This window comes from Galeopterus variegatus, unplaced genomic scaffold, assembly GCF_000696425.1.
Source record: "Galeopterus variegatus unplaced genomic scaffold, G_variegatus-3.0.2 Scaffold208, whole genome shotgun sequence".
NCBI lineage: Eukaryota > Metazoa > Chordata > Mammalia > Dermoptera > Cynocephalidae > Galeopterus > Galeopterus variegatus.
In genome coordinates, this window is record NW_007726319.1 from 452,207 (window position 1) to 468,200 (window position 15,994).

The 15,994-nt window shown below is 38.8% G+C and overlaps 1 protein-coding gene across 1 annotated transcript in view; it reads left to right on the forward strand.

Annotated features, from left to right (window-relative positions):
* The window catches only part of WDFY2 (WD repeat and FYVE domain containing 2), a 150,835-nt gene that overhangs the window by 58,872 nt on the left and 75,969 nt on the right, over positions 1-15,994 (forward strand). Inside the window, exon 2 of the mRNA XM_008565829.1 lies at positions 10,992-11,059. Within this exon, the coding sequence (XP_008564051.1) occupies positions 10,992-11,059 (68 nt within the window). The remainder of the gene's footprint in view (positions 1-10,991; positions 11,060-15,994) is intronic.

Genomic DNA, 15,994 nt, shown 5'->3' on the forward strand with positions numbered 1-15,994 from the left:
CAGTCTCTGGTGACCACTGTTCTCCTCTGCTTCTGTGAGATCTTTTATGTATTTATGTGACCTTTTAAAAGTACCTCCTCTATGCTAAGTGCAATGTGTAATCAAAAGTAAAAAGTATTGGAGGTATTTTTTTAAATCAAAGAAAAAATTATTCGAAAACATTTTAAAGTCCTCAAGGAATTCGTTGCCTTATGGGAAGATGGACTTGCTAACTAATGTTGACGGCTAACATGACAGGCCCTAACATAGGCCTATGCAAGATGCAGCGTGATCCCGGAACTTAGTTTTGCCTGAGGAGTCTGGAAAGCTTCATAGGGGAGTTTTGCTTCTCAGGGAAAGCGGACATGCACATGAGAGAGGGAGGGAGTCGGGGTAGTGTAAAATCCACACTATGCAAGAAGGATTAGCCATGAAGAGTTAAAGTACCAAGGAAACAAAAGATACAAAAGCAAGTCTGCAATGCAGGGACACTATTTGCAGATGCAGGATAGTGCTTATTAGTCATAAAGCTACTCAGAATTACGGCTTTGTGGAGGCTTCTTTCTCTCAAGGCTCTTATTACTGACTGATAAAGACAGTAATTCCAGGTATTTTGTGTTTGTATCTTCTCACCTGTCATTTAACCTCATTTTAAGACTTTATTTTATAGATTTAAAAAACACTAAAAATATTGTCACTTGATTGTGAATTTTTAAATGCTAAATTGCAAAGACTTTCTCACAGCCTGTGGATTAAGAGAAATGACCCAGCTGGTTAAAATGCCAAGGGATATGGCTGTACTAAGTACACCTTGCTGATGCACTTGACTGCAGGTGACCAGAATGTTTTTAAGCAGGAATGCCATTAAATGCCCAAAGTTTTGAAATATAAAACAACCACACCTCTTCTCCAGCCGCTGATTGCTAGGTTGCTACAGTTATGAGAAAAACGTCTAGGTATCTGATTCAGCACAGTTGTTTAGGTCTGTTGTGGCAGGGTTCTCCATGTGAGAAACTGAGCTGCTTGGCAGTGGAGACCAGGGACTAGACAGCACCCAGCTTGGGCCCCTGTAGCTTAAACCCCTGGCCACCTTAAGTCACTCCAAGTTCCACACAGCAGCTTCTGTCTGTCCATGGAGAAACCCCGGGTACAAAAGATACACAGCGTATTGCAGAAGATTGGGTTTCCTGTGTTTACTATATGTGATCCCAGTACATTTACTGGGAACCTGACAGTTTGTTCTTACAGATAATCACAAGAAATCTAATAATCGTAGAGAAACAAGCTTTAAAAAAATATGTTTCAGGTATGTTTTTTAAGAATTTCTGCAACATTCTCTACATAAAAAGCATTTTTCCCCTTTGAACAAATCACTGTAAAAACTACAAAAAAAATTGACTGACATCCTATTGCTCAAAAGTTTTTCTATTAGTTTGCAGGTCGCTGGGGGCTGCCATCCTGTTTGAATTGCTGTTGCAGTGTGTGATTTGTTAGAAAAGTATTCCATGGAAATTCAAGAATCTTCAAAACACAGTGGGATTCACTACCCCCCTCCTCAAGTTACTTTAGTGGTGGCAAAAATAACAATTGTCCCCTGGGAAATGAAGCTCATCGCTATGGTAACTAATGAAGTGGTTGCATCATTCTAGGGCACATTTTTAAAAGCCTGGATTTCAACATGGGTAGACGCCCCATCTTATTTTATTCAGTAACTTAGCAACCTGTGGTATACTGTTTGTCGCCACCCCCAACCTTCCCTTTTCTCTCAGAAAGGTGACCTATATAGATAGTATTTTATGGTAGGCACGTTCTCCTGGTGAATTTGGTTCTGTTCTTAGGTATGTTTATGATGACCTCATTTTCTGGACCTAAAGTCAGGATACTTTCTGTGACTGAGAAGTGAAGAAGGATTTTCCTTCTACCTCTTTGGCGGCACCCTCTGAGGTCGTGGAAGATGCTTTCTTTCTACACCGTTAGCTGTTGGTGTGATTCAGGACTTTGTCTTTGTCTGTGGCCCTCTTTTCTTCTTATTCAATGATAGCTACTAATGTGCTGGTGACTCCCAAGTCTTCATTCTCAGTTCAGCTCTCACCCCTGAACTCCAGGTAGGGAGTTCACCCTGTGACAGCCCTAACTGGATTGTCCCTAAACTCAGCATGTTCAAGATGAGCTCAACATTGCCTTCCACAAAAACCACTTATTGGTGAGTTCACCACCATGCACATGGCATCCCACATCTGGTCAGCCCCCCAGCTCAGACACTCTGAATGCTCGAAGATCTGTCTTCATCTCTCTTTTGGACCCTCATCCTTTTTTACCTGAATTACTACCCAAGTCCTCCAAATCGGTTACTTCAGGGTAACTAGATTTCTGCCTGTCTTCTCTTAAATGAGCAAAAAATATGATTTTGTGACTGGCTACTCATCCTCAGTGGCTCCAGTGGTCCTCAAAGTGAAATCCAGTATCTTCCGCATGGCTTCCAAGGCATTTGGTGGCCTTTTGCCTACTCCTTTGTCCAGGCTTGTTTCTCACTCTTCCTGCTTGCTCTTGCCTCCTCAGGCTGCTGATGCTGCTCCCCTGCCAGGAACAGGCTCCCACTCCCTTTTTCCCTTCTGTTGGCTAATGCTGTTCATCCGCATTTCAGACACTGTCATCTCTGAGAAGCATTCTCTGACATTCCTTGAGCCCTGGCTCTGTAGTCAGAGTTCAGCGCTCCCACATGCTCCCATAACAGCATGGGTGTCTCCCTACCTTAGCTGGCACCTTGCTGTGTTGTGATGTTCTATAGCCTGTTTCCCAGTGGACCGTGAGCTTCCTGAGAACAGAGGTGGCACTTGTTTGTCTTTGTGGTTCCAGTGGGTTTCATGTACCAGTACCTAGTAGGTGTTTAAAAGTGTTCGTTGAAGAATTAATGAATCAACAAGTCAATGAATGAATGTACATAATTTTACTTGTGGGGCAGAATTTCTAACTTCTAGATTTTGATAGTCTTAGAAAATCCAAGTTGTTGTAATCCCTGTTTTTCATTCTGTCCATCAGTATAAGCAGACTCTTAAAGATTGCTAACAAATAGAGCAAAGGGTATATTTTTCCAGGATAGGATTGGTGTGGTGCTTGGCCATACATATATCTATTTGTATATGCATATACACATACACACATGCAAGTCAGTTTAACAACTATGTCTGACAAAACTCTACTGCTGGCTTATGCATGTCAGCAAAGTTTAAAACAAAGTCAAACACAAACTAAAAAATGGGGAATCTCAAAATGGGAGCATCTCTCCCAAGCCGGGAGGTGGGGGCCCAGGGCCTTAGCCACACCCCCTGACATCCACATTCAGCCCAGCGATGACCAAGCCACTGCTAGAAGCTTCCTGGTCTCCCTTGCAGAAATGAGGGGGGTGCCGTGGGCCTCAACCATGCCCCCCCTTCCTCCTTCTCCCTCCCTGTTTCCTTCCCCCTTCTCATCTCCCCTTCCCCTCTCAACAGCTCCACAACATCTTAGAATGTAATAAAATAATAATATAAATAAGTAAATAAATTTTAAAATAAATAAATCATTGGCAATAATTTTATACATCATAGTATATTTGAGGCTACCCTTATCAATTGTCCCAGTCACAATCCCCTAAACCACAGCCCAGAACTTATAAATCAGAATCTGTAGGAGGTGGAACCTGGTCCTGGGCATTTTTAAAAAGTATCACAAGTAAAACTGATCAAAAGGGAGCTTCTAACTCCCCTGCTTGGTTGAACGTTTGAGTCGAGACCCCTCTGTGTGATCCTGTGTGATCCTGTGTGATCGTGTTGGCTACTAGGCTGAGGACTGTCCCTGACGAGGTCACACCTGTCCTAGTTAAGTTTGTAACTGAGGTAGGCACTGGATCCGGTCCTTGGGGGAGAGATGCGGGGGATGGAGGCAAGGTGGGAATGCATTGCCCTTCCTTATTTCTTTAGGGTGCTCTCAGAGGCTGGAGCTGTGCAATTAGCATTTATAGTTTCTTCTCACCATTTCACCAGCACTGTATATAGACTTCTCATATCTGCCCAGCTCCCTTGTTGCCTTTCTGCTAGATTATGCTATTTTCAAAATAGCCCAACTGCTGAACTGACTGAGGCCCACCGTGGGATACCTCATCTTGTTATTTTTGAGATGAGCATTGCCTCTATCCCAGCTCTCCCAGTATCTGTTTATGCCTATTGCTGGGACCCTGGTGGAGAGGGAGAGGGAGAAGCAGAGGTAGGACCCGCAAGGCAGACAGTGCAGTGTATCTAGCCCTATAGGGTTCCTGAGAACTCAGGGCTTTGTGTATGTGGTGAATGGACACTTACCCTGCAATTCAGCAGTTGTGCATTTTTCTTCCCCAATATACTGACCTCTACTGGCTTAAGTATGACTCCTAATCACGGTTGATATTTTCTGAGAAATTTTTTCAAGGAAAAAGGTTTTCATTTAGTGTTTAAAGCTCTTCATGTTGATTTTTAAATATCATTTTCAGAAAAGTTAAAACTTCTAGGTTTTGTATAGTGGAATTTACATTTAGTAGGAAAATTCCTAGCCTTCCAAATTGTACTTTGGACCTCTAGGATGCAGTACCTTTTTTCTTTTGTAAGCTGCTGTTGTACCTTAGAAGATAAGAGAACAGATATTTTTATATGATTTTATTTTTAGTTGTAAAAATTTATCAGTTGCCTTTAATACTAGTTGGTATGAGGAAGGCAATTTATTTAGTGAAGAGAGCCCTACCTAATAGGGTATTGTAAGAATTAAATGTATAGTATATATAAAGTGTTTTGAGGACTGTAATTCCTTTAGAAATGTTTGCTGCTATTAGAAACACAGCTGGTTTTTGTTTGTTGATCTTGTACCTTGCAATTTTGCTTAATGTATTTATTAGCTTTAGTAAGATGTTTTGTGGGTTCTTTAGGATTTTCTATATGTATAATTATGTCATCTGCAAATAGAAGTAATTTTACTTCTCTCTCTCCAATTTGGAGCTTTTTATTTGCCTAATTGCTCTGGCTAGAACCTCCAATAATATTGATAGCAGTGGTAAAAGTGGACATCCTTGTTCCTGATTTTAGGAGAAAAGCTTTCACTCTTTAACCATTGAGTATGATGTTAGCTGTGAATTTTTCATGAATGGCCTTTATTAGGTTGAGGAAGTTTCTTTCTATACCTAGTATGCCGAGTGTTTCTTTCATGAAAGGTTGTTGAATTTTGCCAAATGCATTTTTATATTTATTGAGGTAATTGTGTGTGCGTGTGTGTATGTATGTGTATTTGTGTGTTTCTTCATTCTATTAATGTGCTATATTACATTTATTTTCTTATGTTGAACTTCCCTGTCCTTCCTAGTCATAATCCCACTTGGTCGTGGTATGTAATCCTTTTAATGTGCTGTTGAAATTAGTTTGCTAGTATTTTGTTGAGTTTTGCATCTCTGTTCATAACAGCTATGAGTCTGCAGTTTTCTTTTGGTATCGTTGTCTGGCTTTGGTATCAGATAACACTGGCCTCACACAATGTGTTATGAAGTATTCTGTCTTGTTCTATTTTTTGTTAAGTTTGAGTAAGATTGTTAATTCTCCTTGTTTGATTGATCTCACCAGTGAAGCCGTCTGGTTCTGTACTTTTCTTTGTTAGTAGCTTTTTGATTACTGATCTAATTTCTTTACTTGTTATAGGTCTGTTGAGATTATCTATTCCTTCTTGAGTCAGTTTTGTTTAGATTGTATGATTTACAAATTTGTCCATTTAATCTAGATTATTTAATTTGCTGACATTTAAGTATTCTCTTATAATCGTTTTAGTTTCTGTAAGGTAAGAAGTAATGTTTCCACTTTCATTTCTGATTCAGATTAATTGCATCTTCTCTGTTTATCTTAGTTTAGTTTAGTCTTAGTTTCTAGTCTTTATTATTTCCTTCCATATGCTGGATTTGGGTTAGTTTGGTCTTTTTTCTAGTTTTCTAAGGTATAAAACTAGGTTGTAGGTTAGTGATTTTCTTTTTCAAAATAGGCATTTACAGCTATAAATTTCTCTCTGAGCACTGCTTTCACTGCTCATCCAAAGTTTTCGTACATTGTGTTTCCATTTTTATTTATCTAAAAGTATTTTCTAATTTTCCTAGTGATTTTCTTTTTTGACTCATTGTGGTTTAAGAGTATGTTGTTTAATTTCTACATATTGGTGATTTTTTCCCCAGTTGTCCTTCTGTTATTGATTTTAACTTTATTCCATTCTGGTTAGAGAAGATACTTTGTATGATTTTATTCTTTAAATTTTCTGGGAATCGTTTTATAGCCTAACATCTGATCTATCCTGGAGAATGTTTTATGTGCACTTCAGAAGAATGTATGTTCTACCATTGTTGGATGGAGTGTTCTGCACATTTGTTAGATCTAGTTGGTATATAGGGTTGTTCAATCAAGTCCCCTATTTCCTTAGTGATCTTTTGTCTAGATGTTCTACCGATTCTACCCGTTACTGAAAGTGATATTTGAACTCTCCAACTATTATTGTAGCACTATCTATTTCTTCTTTCATATCTGTCAGATTGTTTCATATATTTTTGGACTCTGTTTGGTGCATATGTATTTACAATTGTTATGTTTCCTTGATGAATTGACACTTTTATCAATACATAATGTCCTTCTTTGTCTCTTGTACCAATTTTTGACTTAAAATTGATTTTATCTGTTATTAGCCAAGCCTCCCAGCTCTCTTTTGGTTACTATTTAAATGGAATATCTTTCTCTACCCTTTCATTTTCAACCTATTTGTATATTGCGGTCTAAAGTGAGTCTCATTTAAGCAGCATAAAGTTGGACCATGCTTTTTTAAATTCATTCTGCCAATTTCTGTCTTTTAGTTTGTGAGTTTAATTCACTTACGGTTAAAGTGATTACCGATGAGCACTTGTTTCTGCCATTTTGCTATTTGTTTTTTATGTCTTAAATCTTTTGTTCCTCAGTTCCTCCACTATTACCTTCTTTTATGTTTGGTTTATTTTTTTCCTCATGTACCATCGTGATTCCCTCATTTTTCTCTTCTGTGTTTTTAAACTTATACAATCTAGTTTGAAATGATACCAACTTAGTTTCAATAGTGTACAATGACTCTGCTGCTACTTAGCTCTGTCTGCCTCCTTTTGCTGTGGTCACAAATTACACCTTTATGCATATATATAAATTCTTATTTTATGCATATATCTTTTAATCCATGTAGGAAATAAAAAGACAAGTTATAAACAAAATATATAATAATAGCTTTTATATTTACCTATGTAGTGACCTTTACCAGTGATCTTTATTTCTTGCATGTCTTCAAGTTACCATCTAGTGTCATTTTGTTTTAGCCTGAACAACTCCTTTTAACATTTGTTGTAAGGAAGATCTGCTAGTGATGAATTTCATTCACTTTTATTTGTCTGGGAATGTCTTGCTTTCACCTTCATTTCTGAAGGCTAGTTCAGCCAGGTATAGAATTCTCTCCTGGTTGACAGTACTTTTCTTTCAGCACTTTAAATATATCATCTCACTGATTTCTGGCCTTCATGGTTTCTGATGAGAAATTGGCTATCACTGTTATTTAAGATCTTTTGTATGTGATGATGAGTCGTTTCTTGCCACTTTCAACATTTTTTCTTTGGCTTTTGACAGTTTGATAATAATGTGTCTAGGTGTGGATTTCTTTGAGTTTAAACTCCTTGGAGTTCATTGAGTTTCTTGGATGAGTATATTTCATCAAGTTTGGGAAGTTTTTGGCCATTCTTCAAATATTTTTCTGCACCTTTCTCTCTCCCTTTCTATAGGACTTCCATATTTCACTTGTTGGTACACTTAATGATGTCCCGTAGTTCCTTAAGTTCCGTTCATTTTCCTTCATTCTTTTTTTTCTTCTCCGACTGAGTAATTTCAATTGTTCTGTCTTCAGGTTTGTTAATTATTTTCTCTGTGTGCTTGAACCTGCTGTCAAACCTCTTTAGTGAATTTTTTATTTCAACTGTTGTACTTTTCAACTCCAGAATTTCTATTTGATTCCATTTTGTAATGTCTATCTCTTTATTGATATTACCTGTTTGTTCACATATTTTTGTCCCGATTTCCTTCAGTTATTTATTTCTTTAAGTATTTATAGCTATAAATTTCTCTCTGAGCACTGCTTTTACTGCCTCTCATAAGTTTTGGTATGTTGTGCTTTTATTTTCATTCACCTAAAAGTATTTTCTGTAGTGATTTTCCTAGTGATTTCTTTTTTGACTCATTGTGGTTTAAGGGCATGTTGTTTCATTCCTGATTTCCTTTAGTTCTTTCCTCAGCTCTTTGAGCATACTTAAGACAGTTAATTTAAAGTTTTTGTCCAGTAAGCCCAATGTTTGGGGTTCCTCATGGATGGTTTCTGTCAATTTCTCTCTTTATTTTCTTTTTAAGAATGGGCCATACTTCCCTGTTTTTTGTTTTGTTTTGTTTTGGTATACTTTGCAATTTTCTGCTGAGCACCAGACATTTTGAATGCAGTGTAATGCATTGAATGCAGTAACTCTAGAAATCAGATGCTCCCCTTTCTCCAGGGATTGCTGTTCTTACTTGTTGAATGCTGTAGTTGTCCATTTGTTTAGTGACTTTTTCAAACTATTTTTGCAAAGACTATGTTACTTGTGTGTGTACTTTGGTGACTACAGAAGTCTCGGTTCTGTTATTAAGAACAGCTAAGAATTTCCTTAAGTACTTGGATCCAATAAGGAAAAAAAAAATTCTGTCTAATTTCTTTTGAGAGACACTACTTAGGAAGCCTGTTAGCCATAGGAGGTTGAAACAATGGCCTGCTCTGTTTGTCTCTCAGTGAACTGACAGGCAAATCAAAACCGCACTCTCAAATTTTGGAGGACAAAGTTCCTACCCTGGCACCAGCAGGCCACTCCATAACACAAGCCATTCTCTCCATGGCTACCTGGCCTGGGGCTGGGGCATGGGCAGTGGTAGCTATTAAGTGCCAAAATTCACTGAAATTTACCATTCTTTTTTTTTCATCAAGCATTCCCCTGGACACTGTGAATGTATAACTAGACTTCAGAGATCTGAAATAGATGATTTTGACAGTTCTTGCCAGCTCAATAGTTGATTTGTTAGAGGGTCTGATTCTTGAATTGTCCTACGCTGCCATCTTCTGTGATATCACTCCTGTATTGTTTCTTACTGAGATAATATTATCTCAATATTGCAATATTATACTAGTATATATTGTAAAAAGAACTTGTTTAGGAGAAGAGTGGACTGATATGTGTATGAGTAGTGTATGTATAGTTGCTTTTTACAAGTTATTTACCATTTTACCTGTCCACCTTACAAATTAGATAGTTGACCAAAAGACTGAATTTTGCATGTGTATTGTTGCCACTGAATATCACTACATTGTAATTTGTGGCTCTGCAGAGAAAATGGCATTTCTTTATTATGTCTGTAGTTGGTCCAGTCTTTTCCTGTTACCCTTTATAGGAGATATACTGATTAGCTGGGGGGAAAATATCCAGTACAATTTAAAACTTAGACCAGTGTTATAACTTAAATAGTCTCTTTAGGCAGTGTCCAGCTCTCTCTGAGATAAAAATCCTCAGTCTCTCAGTCTGCATTTTACCCTGGGATGGTTTAAGGGTTTGGGGTGTGGTGTGTGGCCTATGTGATCTCCTGGCAGTGGGAAACTGACCATTTCCCTTGGTTTGAGTCTGCTATTTCCTCTGGTCTCTGGGGTAATATCCCTTAACCTCCTAGTTATGTTTGCCTTGCTGATATGTGCTGATGATGTACTGGCTGGTATAACTCATGGTTGGGCCTTTCTAGTTGATCAGAACCTAGTGGTGCTCCCCAGCTGGCTCAACCTCTCTTTGGTTCCTGCTCTCTGAGCTCTCCTGGATGTCTGCCTTGTCTCTACCCAGCTTGCTGACCTGGAACTTCATCCACAGCCTTTGCTGCAGGATCATTGTGTTCTGTAGCCAGCCCCATGGCTAGCCCGCTAGCTCAGAAAATCTGAGTCTCCAATTTACCATGGCTTGACCATGCTTGAAAAAACTGTCTCTCAAGACAATGGCCAGTCTTGCAAAACTATGGACTTACTTTGTAATCTTTCTGTTCATGTCAGATGCTGCATGTTACTTCATTTGATCCCTTTGCACTTCTTTTACTAGTAAAACATAGTAGTTCCCCAGATGGACAGATGCTTCGAGAAGACTAGGGCAAAGGTCAAGCACCTTTGGAAAGAAGGGCTGACTGGTTAGCTCAGTTGGTTAGAACATGGTGCTGATAACACTAAGGTCCATGGTTTGATCTTTGCATCATCCAGCCATAAAAAAAGCAAACACACAAAATAACAAAAAAAAGCACCCAGGTTCCCAAGCCTGAGCCATGCCCACCCATGTGCACATCCAGCCCAGCAACAACTGAGCCACTACCAGAAACTCCCCAGACTCCTGAGCTGGAGTGGGAAGAGCCCCGCAGGCCTCAGCCATGCCCTTCCACTCTCCTCAACCAGATTAGCAAAGGAGCCAGTCATGAGCCAGCTCCGCCCCTCCACCCGCACCTCCGTCCCTTTACCCCCACCCCCACTGCTCCACAACGACATCTTAGAATGTAAAATAATAATAGTAATAATAAATAAATGTTAAAAATAATAATAAAAAAACAGACAAAACAACGTTGAAAATAATTCGTAAACAGTGTCACAGTTACACGTGTGTATATATACATATATGAGGACATTATTTAAACAATCAAATGTAATTCTAAACATACAGAAGCCTTAAATTTAAGAAATATGGGATCTTTAGAGAGTTATATGTGGTGTGTATATATATATATGTATATATATTATATGTATGATTATATTATGTATTATATAATATAGTTAGGATACATATATATTTGATAGTAAGAGGTTTGGTTTCTGTGTATTAACATTTTCCTATGACTAACACTACTGTGATTTCATGCACACATTTTCTTCTGTTGTAGGACAGTTCGTGTTTGGTTAAAGAGAGACAGTGGACAGTATTGGCCAAGCATATACCATGTAATGCCTTGTAAGTATCTGGATCTCTGTCTTGAAAAATGAGACATGCATTCTAACTCCCCTTTTTTCCCAAATTACATTCTTTGTCTTCCCAAGTAAGGAAACTGAAGGTTGAATTCTCATTATAATGGAAATTACCATGTTAAATCATTTAAAATTTTCTAAGGCTCTCACTATGTAAAGTAAGAAAATTGTTCTGAAGTTGACTATATAGTTTCTGAATAAGATTAATGGAAGAAGGACTACAGCACATAGGCTCTCTGAATACAGCAGTCTGCCTCTGTTTTCCAAGTTTTTGTTTGACTGTTTTGTAATGTATATCCTTGGACAATTTAAAATTTTTTCCAGTGATTACATTTGTGAAGTAAATTTGTCCTTGCATTATTTTTGTTATCATTTATTCAAATTCAAGACATTTAGCATTGACCATTCAGCTCTCAAAAAGATTTGGTTGGAATTGAAACATTCTAATTAGAAGTTGGTCTCATTTCCGCAAGATCTTATCTGAGAAATATTTCCATGTACTGATAAATAATGAATCTTCTAAATATACTTTTTTTAAAAAAAGATATGAGTGCTACTTAGACTGGTCCACTGGCAGAAGTTCCCCTACAGGTGGAGAAGAGCTAGCCCCAAAAATAGGAAATTTCTTTTTATTCTAGCGTTTTAGCTATAAAATTAAGTTTGGGCATCCCATTCTTTGTTTATGTTAGTGTAAAACAATTATTGAAATTTATTACCACTTGTATTAAACATTTTCCTTATTCCCCTCCCTTCAAATCTTAATTAAAATTGACACCCTAGAAAAATCTACCAGGTTTGTTGTTTGAGTTCATATACCTTCTAGCTTGCTGCAGTGTGCACTTCATCCCTTGATATAAGTACCCCAGTTTCAGAAGTATGTACACTATGTACAACCAAAATAAAGTCATGCTAAATTGTAGATGTGATTAAGTTTATGCCTCTGGCAAGAGTACCATAATAATTCAAGCAAGAATTTTGCCTCTCATGAACAAATGAATTATTAAGGATGTAATGGTTTTCAATGAGTTTCAAATTATCTTTGAGGTTTTGCACATCTTCTACTAAGAAGTTGATAACCATGAAGCTGAACTAAGTTTTTAGCCTTTTTTCTGTGAAAAAGAAACTTCTTTTAATTCTGAATACTATATTCTCCCTTTACCTGTTGTGCTTCCAGAAGCACCATCGTACATTATAGGCCCAAGATGAACTTTTTTTTTAAGCCATAGCAGTAATGACGGTTTAGGTAAATGGAAAAGGAAGCGAATTCTCTGATTTTTTCTTTTCTTTTCTCTTTTTTTCTGATTTTTAACTGATAACTAGTCTTTTCTCTGGTCTTGCTTCTTCATCAAACTTGGCACATTTCTAAATGGAAGAGATGGGGGAGGGCCTTTATCCACCGAGCTGAAGTTGGCCCCAGAGACCTCTGGTTTCCACAACTGTGCAGACAGGAGAGGCAGACCTGGGTGAAATGACAGAGGTTTGGGGGTGGCAAGCAAGGGATCTTCTTGAGATGAGCATTAAGAGGAACCTCGTTAAGGCACAGGATCCTAAGCAATTGCTTACCCACCCCCTTCCCCAGACACACATACAGCAACATTTTGGTGTCATTCTCTAATGCTCTCTTTATTTGGACATCTCTGAGAATACAAGGGAGCCTCTAGTTACATTTCATCTTTTATTAAGCTGTATGCAAGAGTAAAGATTGCTGTAGCTCATACACCTGGCAAGGGTGCTCAATAAATTCTTATTGAAGGATTAAATCTGATAATAAAGATGAGTTTCCCTGAGAACATTGTCATCTATTTTCCTAAAGACTGAACATGAACTTCGAGAAAGAGGACCCTTAATTACTTGTACATTTGCCTATGGTGTTCTACTAAAGGGACTAAAAAAGGGATTACTTTGCTATTCAAGTGTAGTCTGTGGACCAGCAACATCAGCATCACCTGAGAACTTATTAGAAATGCACCATTGGAGTCCACCCCAGAGCTACTGAATCAAAATCTGCATTTTAATAAAATCTCTATTTTATTAAAGTGTACACATGCTAGTCAATCAAACATTTACTGCGTACCCATTGTATACAGGCCACCAATCCAGGTGCCAGGGATTTGCAGATGAATGAGGTACATGTGGTCAAGATGATTAATTTTTCATTGTTGGATGGTTCTACTACCATGTAGAAGTTAGGGGGGAAAAAAAAGCTATGTTCTTCACAGTTGGTCAGAAAGTGGCTTTTGTGTTTCTGGGAACCTTATGCATTCAGATGACATAGTAACTGACTTCTGAGTAAGTAATCTTTATTTAACTTGAGAGAGGCAGAATCTTATTGCATAAGGAAATAAACTACATTTCCATCAGTTAGAGAACATGAAATAAACTTGAGTTTCCAAGGGATTGTTATGCAGTCCTTTCTATTGAAAGGTGTTTAGTTAAGAGGTTACTCAGTATTATCCTTAAATAGCAATTATGTGGTGTTAAGTTACAAAATAAGTGAAAAGGTACAATCTATCCTGAGGCTAGAATATGGACACAACAAAGCAGATATGACTATATTGTGTGTTTATATACCAGTAGATAATAAGTACTGTTCCAAATACAGAACACAGCAAAAAGGAAATGTTCTGCATATTTAAAATAATGGCTTGTTTATTTTGTCCATTGAGATAACTCTTAGTGTAGTATTTGTCATGTTCTGGGCAGGAGGGTAAATGTCTTGTAGCTTTGAGAAGTATTTGAAGTTTAATGGAGGGAAGGGCGTGGAAGGCACTGGAAGAGACAGAGTAGGGAGTGAAGGCCAGTTTGATGACAGGGAGTCAGCCTGAAAGGCGGAGTATGACAAGCTGAGTGATCTCAGGGAAGTGGCAGACAAGAGAAAGATGAAGAGCCGACACATCAGGATCAAAAACACAAGTGCTGCTGTGGGGGTGTCTTCATACTCTGTCTTTTTTGAAGCTCCTCCTCTCCCTGTAGGAGGCAGCCAGAGGAAACCAGATTCTCCTGGTTAAGGCTGTTTACCTCTGGGCCAGTCTGATTTCCCTAGGAATTTAGAATTTGCAGTAGGAAATGCTAATCTCATCGTAGGCAGACCTCTTGACCTGGGAACATATAAACCTAGGAACTGTTGGGTGTTTGTGTGCGTAGAGAAACAGTGAAACCTGATCTACAGAAAAGGTAGGATGAACTAGGGGGAAAGGATCACCTGCCTCCCAAGGGAGAAAAAGCCCAAGCATGTGATGTTCAAGGTTTTCCTCTTCATGCTCCTAGTCCTCTGAGAATCCTGGTTGTTCTGCATTTGAGTCTGACAGAGGTCCCCCTCTCTTTTGTGCTTAAGTTCACCTGAGTGTTTTCTGTTAGTTGTTACTGTATTTGACTGAGCCTAGCCTTGATTGTCTACTTCCTAATTCCTGTCTCTTAAGTTCCTCCTGGATCTGAACAAAGACTGAGAAAGGATGAGCCATGGTCCTGTTGGCACCACTGTGGTGTTGAGCTGAACATAGTCTGGGAAAGGTGAGAACATGTAAAGAAGGAAAGCAGAAAGTATATTTATTCTGTTTAATTTCTTTGGACAGTTTATTCAACAACTATTAGATGTTTTCTCCATACCCAGCACTGTGCAGTGTACTAAGGATATAGTGGTTAAATACAGCAGGCGGTCCCTGCCTCCATGAGGTTACAGCCTCGTGGGGAAGGCAGACATTGAATACTAGCCGTGACATGTGATGAGCATTGTGACACGGGATGTAGGCGTAAATAAAGGGGACATGGTCACAAAGTCTCTCTGAGGAAAGCCCATTTTAAACCCTGCTCTCTATAGAGAATTTGGGGTGACTGCTGACTTGTTTTGTAGTTTCCTGTAAGCTAGTTGATTTTTATGGATTAATGGGAAATCAGAGCATTTCCTTATTAAATATTCTCTCAAAAAAGAATTTCTTCTTAGTGTGTCTCACTGAGTAGCTGCTAATTGCCCGTGACAACCTCAACTTACAACCTACCCACCTGGGAGCCTGCCTGAGCTTGTAAACTGGAGAAGGGCCTTCCTCAGGGTACAGAGTTGAGGTTTCAATTGCAGCCATAATGTGACTACTTGTCTAGGCTTCTAATAGACATCATTTCAACCACCACATTTGCGTCACCCCGCAGAGAAATAGCACGTGAAAAGCACAAGCATTCCTGTTTTCATGCTTTAGTTATTTTGGATTTACTTTACCACCTAGGTTTGCCATTCATAGGGACAGACAAAGGAGAGGTGAGAGGAATCTCAGTACCAGCTAGGGTGGCAGGTGTTGGAGATTTTTCTCACTTTATCAGAGGATTGGGTGTCATGGCTGGGCCTTTATTGCCAGCTTCTCCCCTGGGTATGGAGAATAGCTAAATCAACTTGGCTGCCAAAGATGTAGTGAATAGGAGGCTTGGGAGGGACTGAGTCTCAGGCCAGGGTGTGTTGGAGAACTAGAAAACCTTGGTGGATTGTGAAGTTGCCAGGGCAGGCAGGTGGGATTTACTCTGACTCCAAAATGTTTATGAATTAGTCCCTAAAGCAAATGAGAAGACATTTTTTTTTTTTCAAATGTAGTTACAAATAAATAGGTACATCTCCCATAGCATTAAAATAACCTGCTTAGTCACCTTTCCAGCTCGCTGCCTGGTCTGGAGTTGTGGCTGGGCGCCTGTTTTCACAGAAGTATGGCCACCTTACTGTCTGATCAGTTAACTTTAAAAGTATAGGAACGCAAGTCCTCACTGAAACACATAATTCTGAACTGTCTGCCTCCCAGTTTTTGTCAAAAGCCCAGCTAAGAGAAAGACTGTGGTAGACAGCATGAAGGATATTCAGTGTGACTGCCCATCTAAATCCTGATTTTCCACTTTGTGTTAGCCCTCTGCAGAAACGTCTTTGCCCACCGTGCCCTCTGCTGAT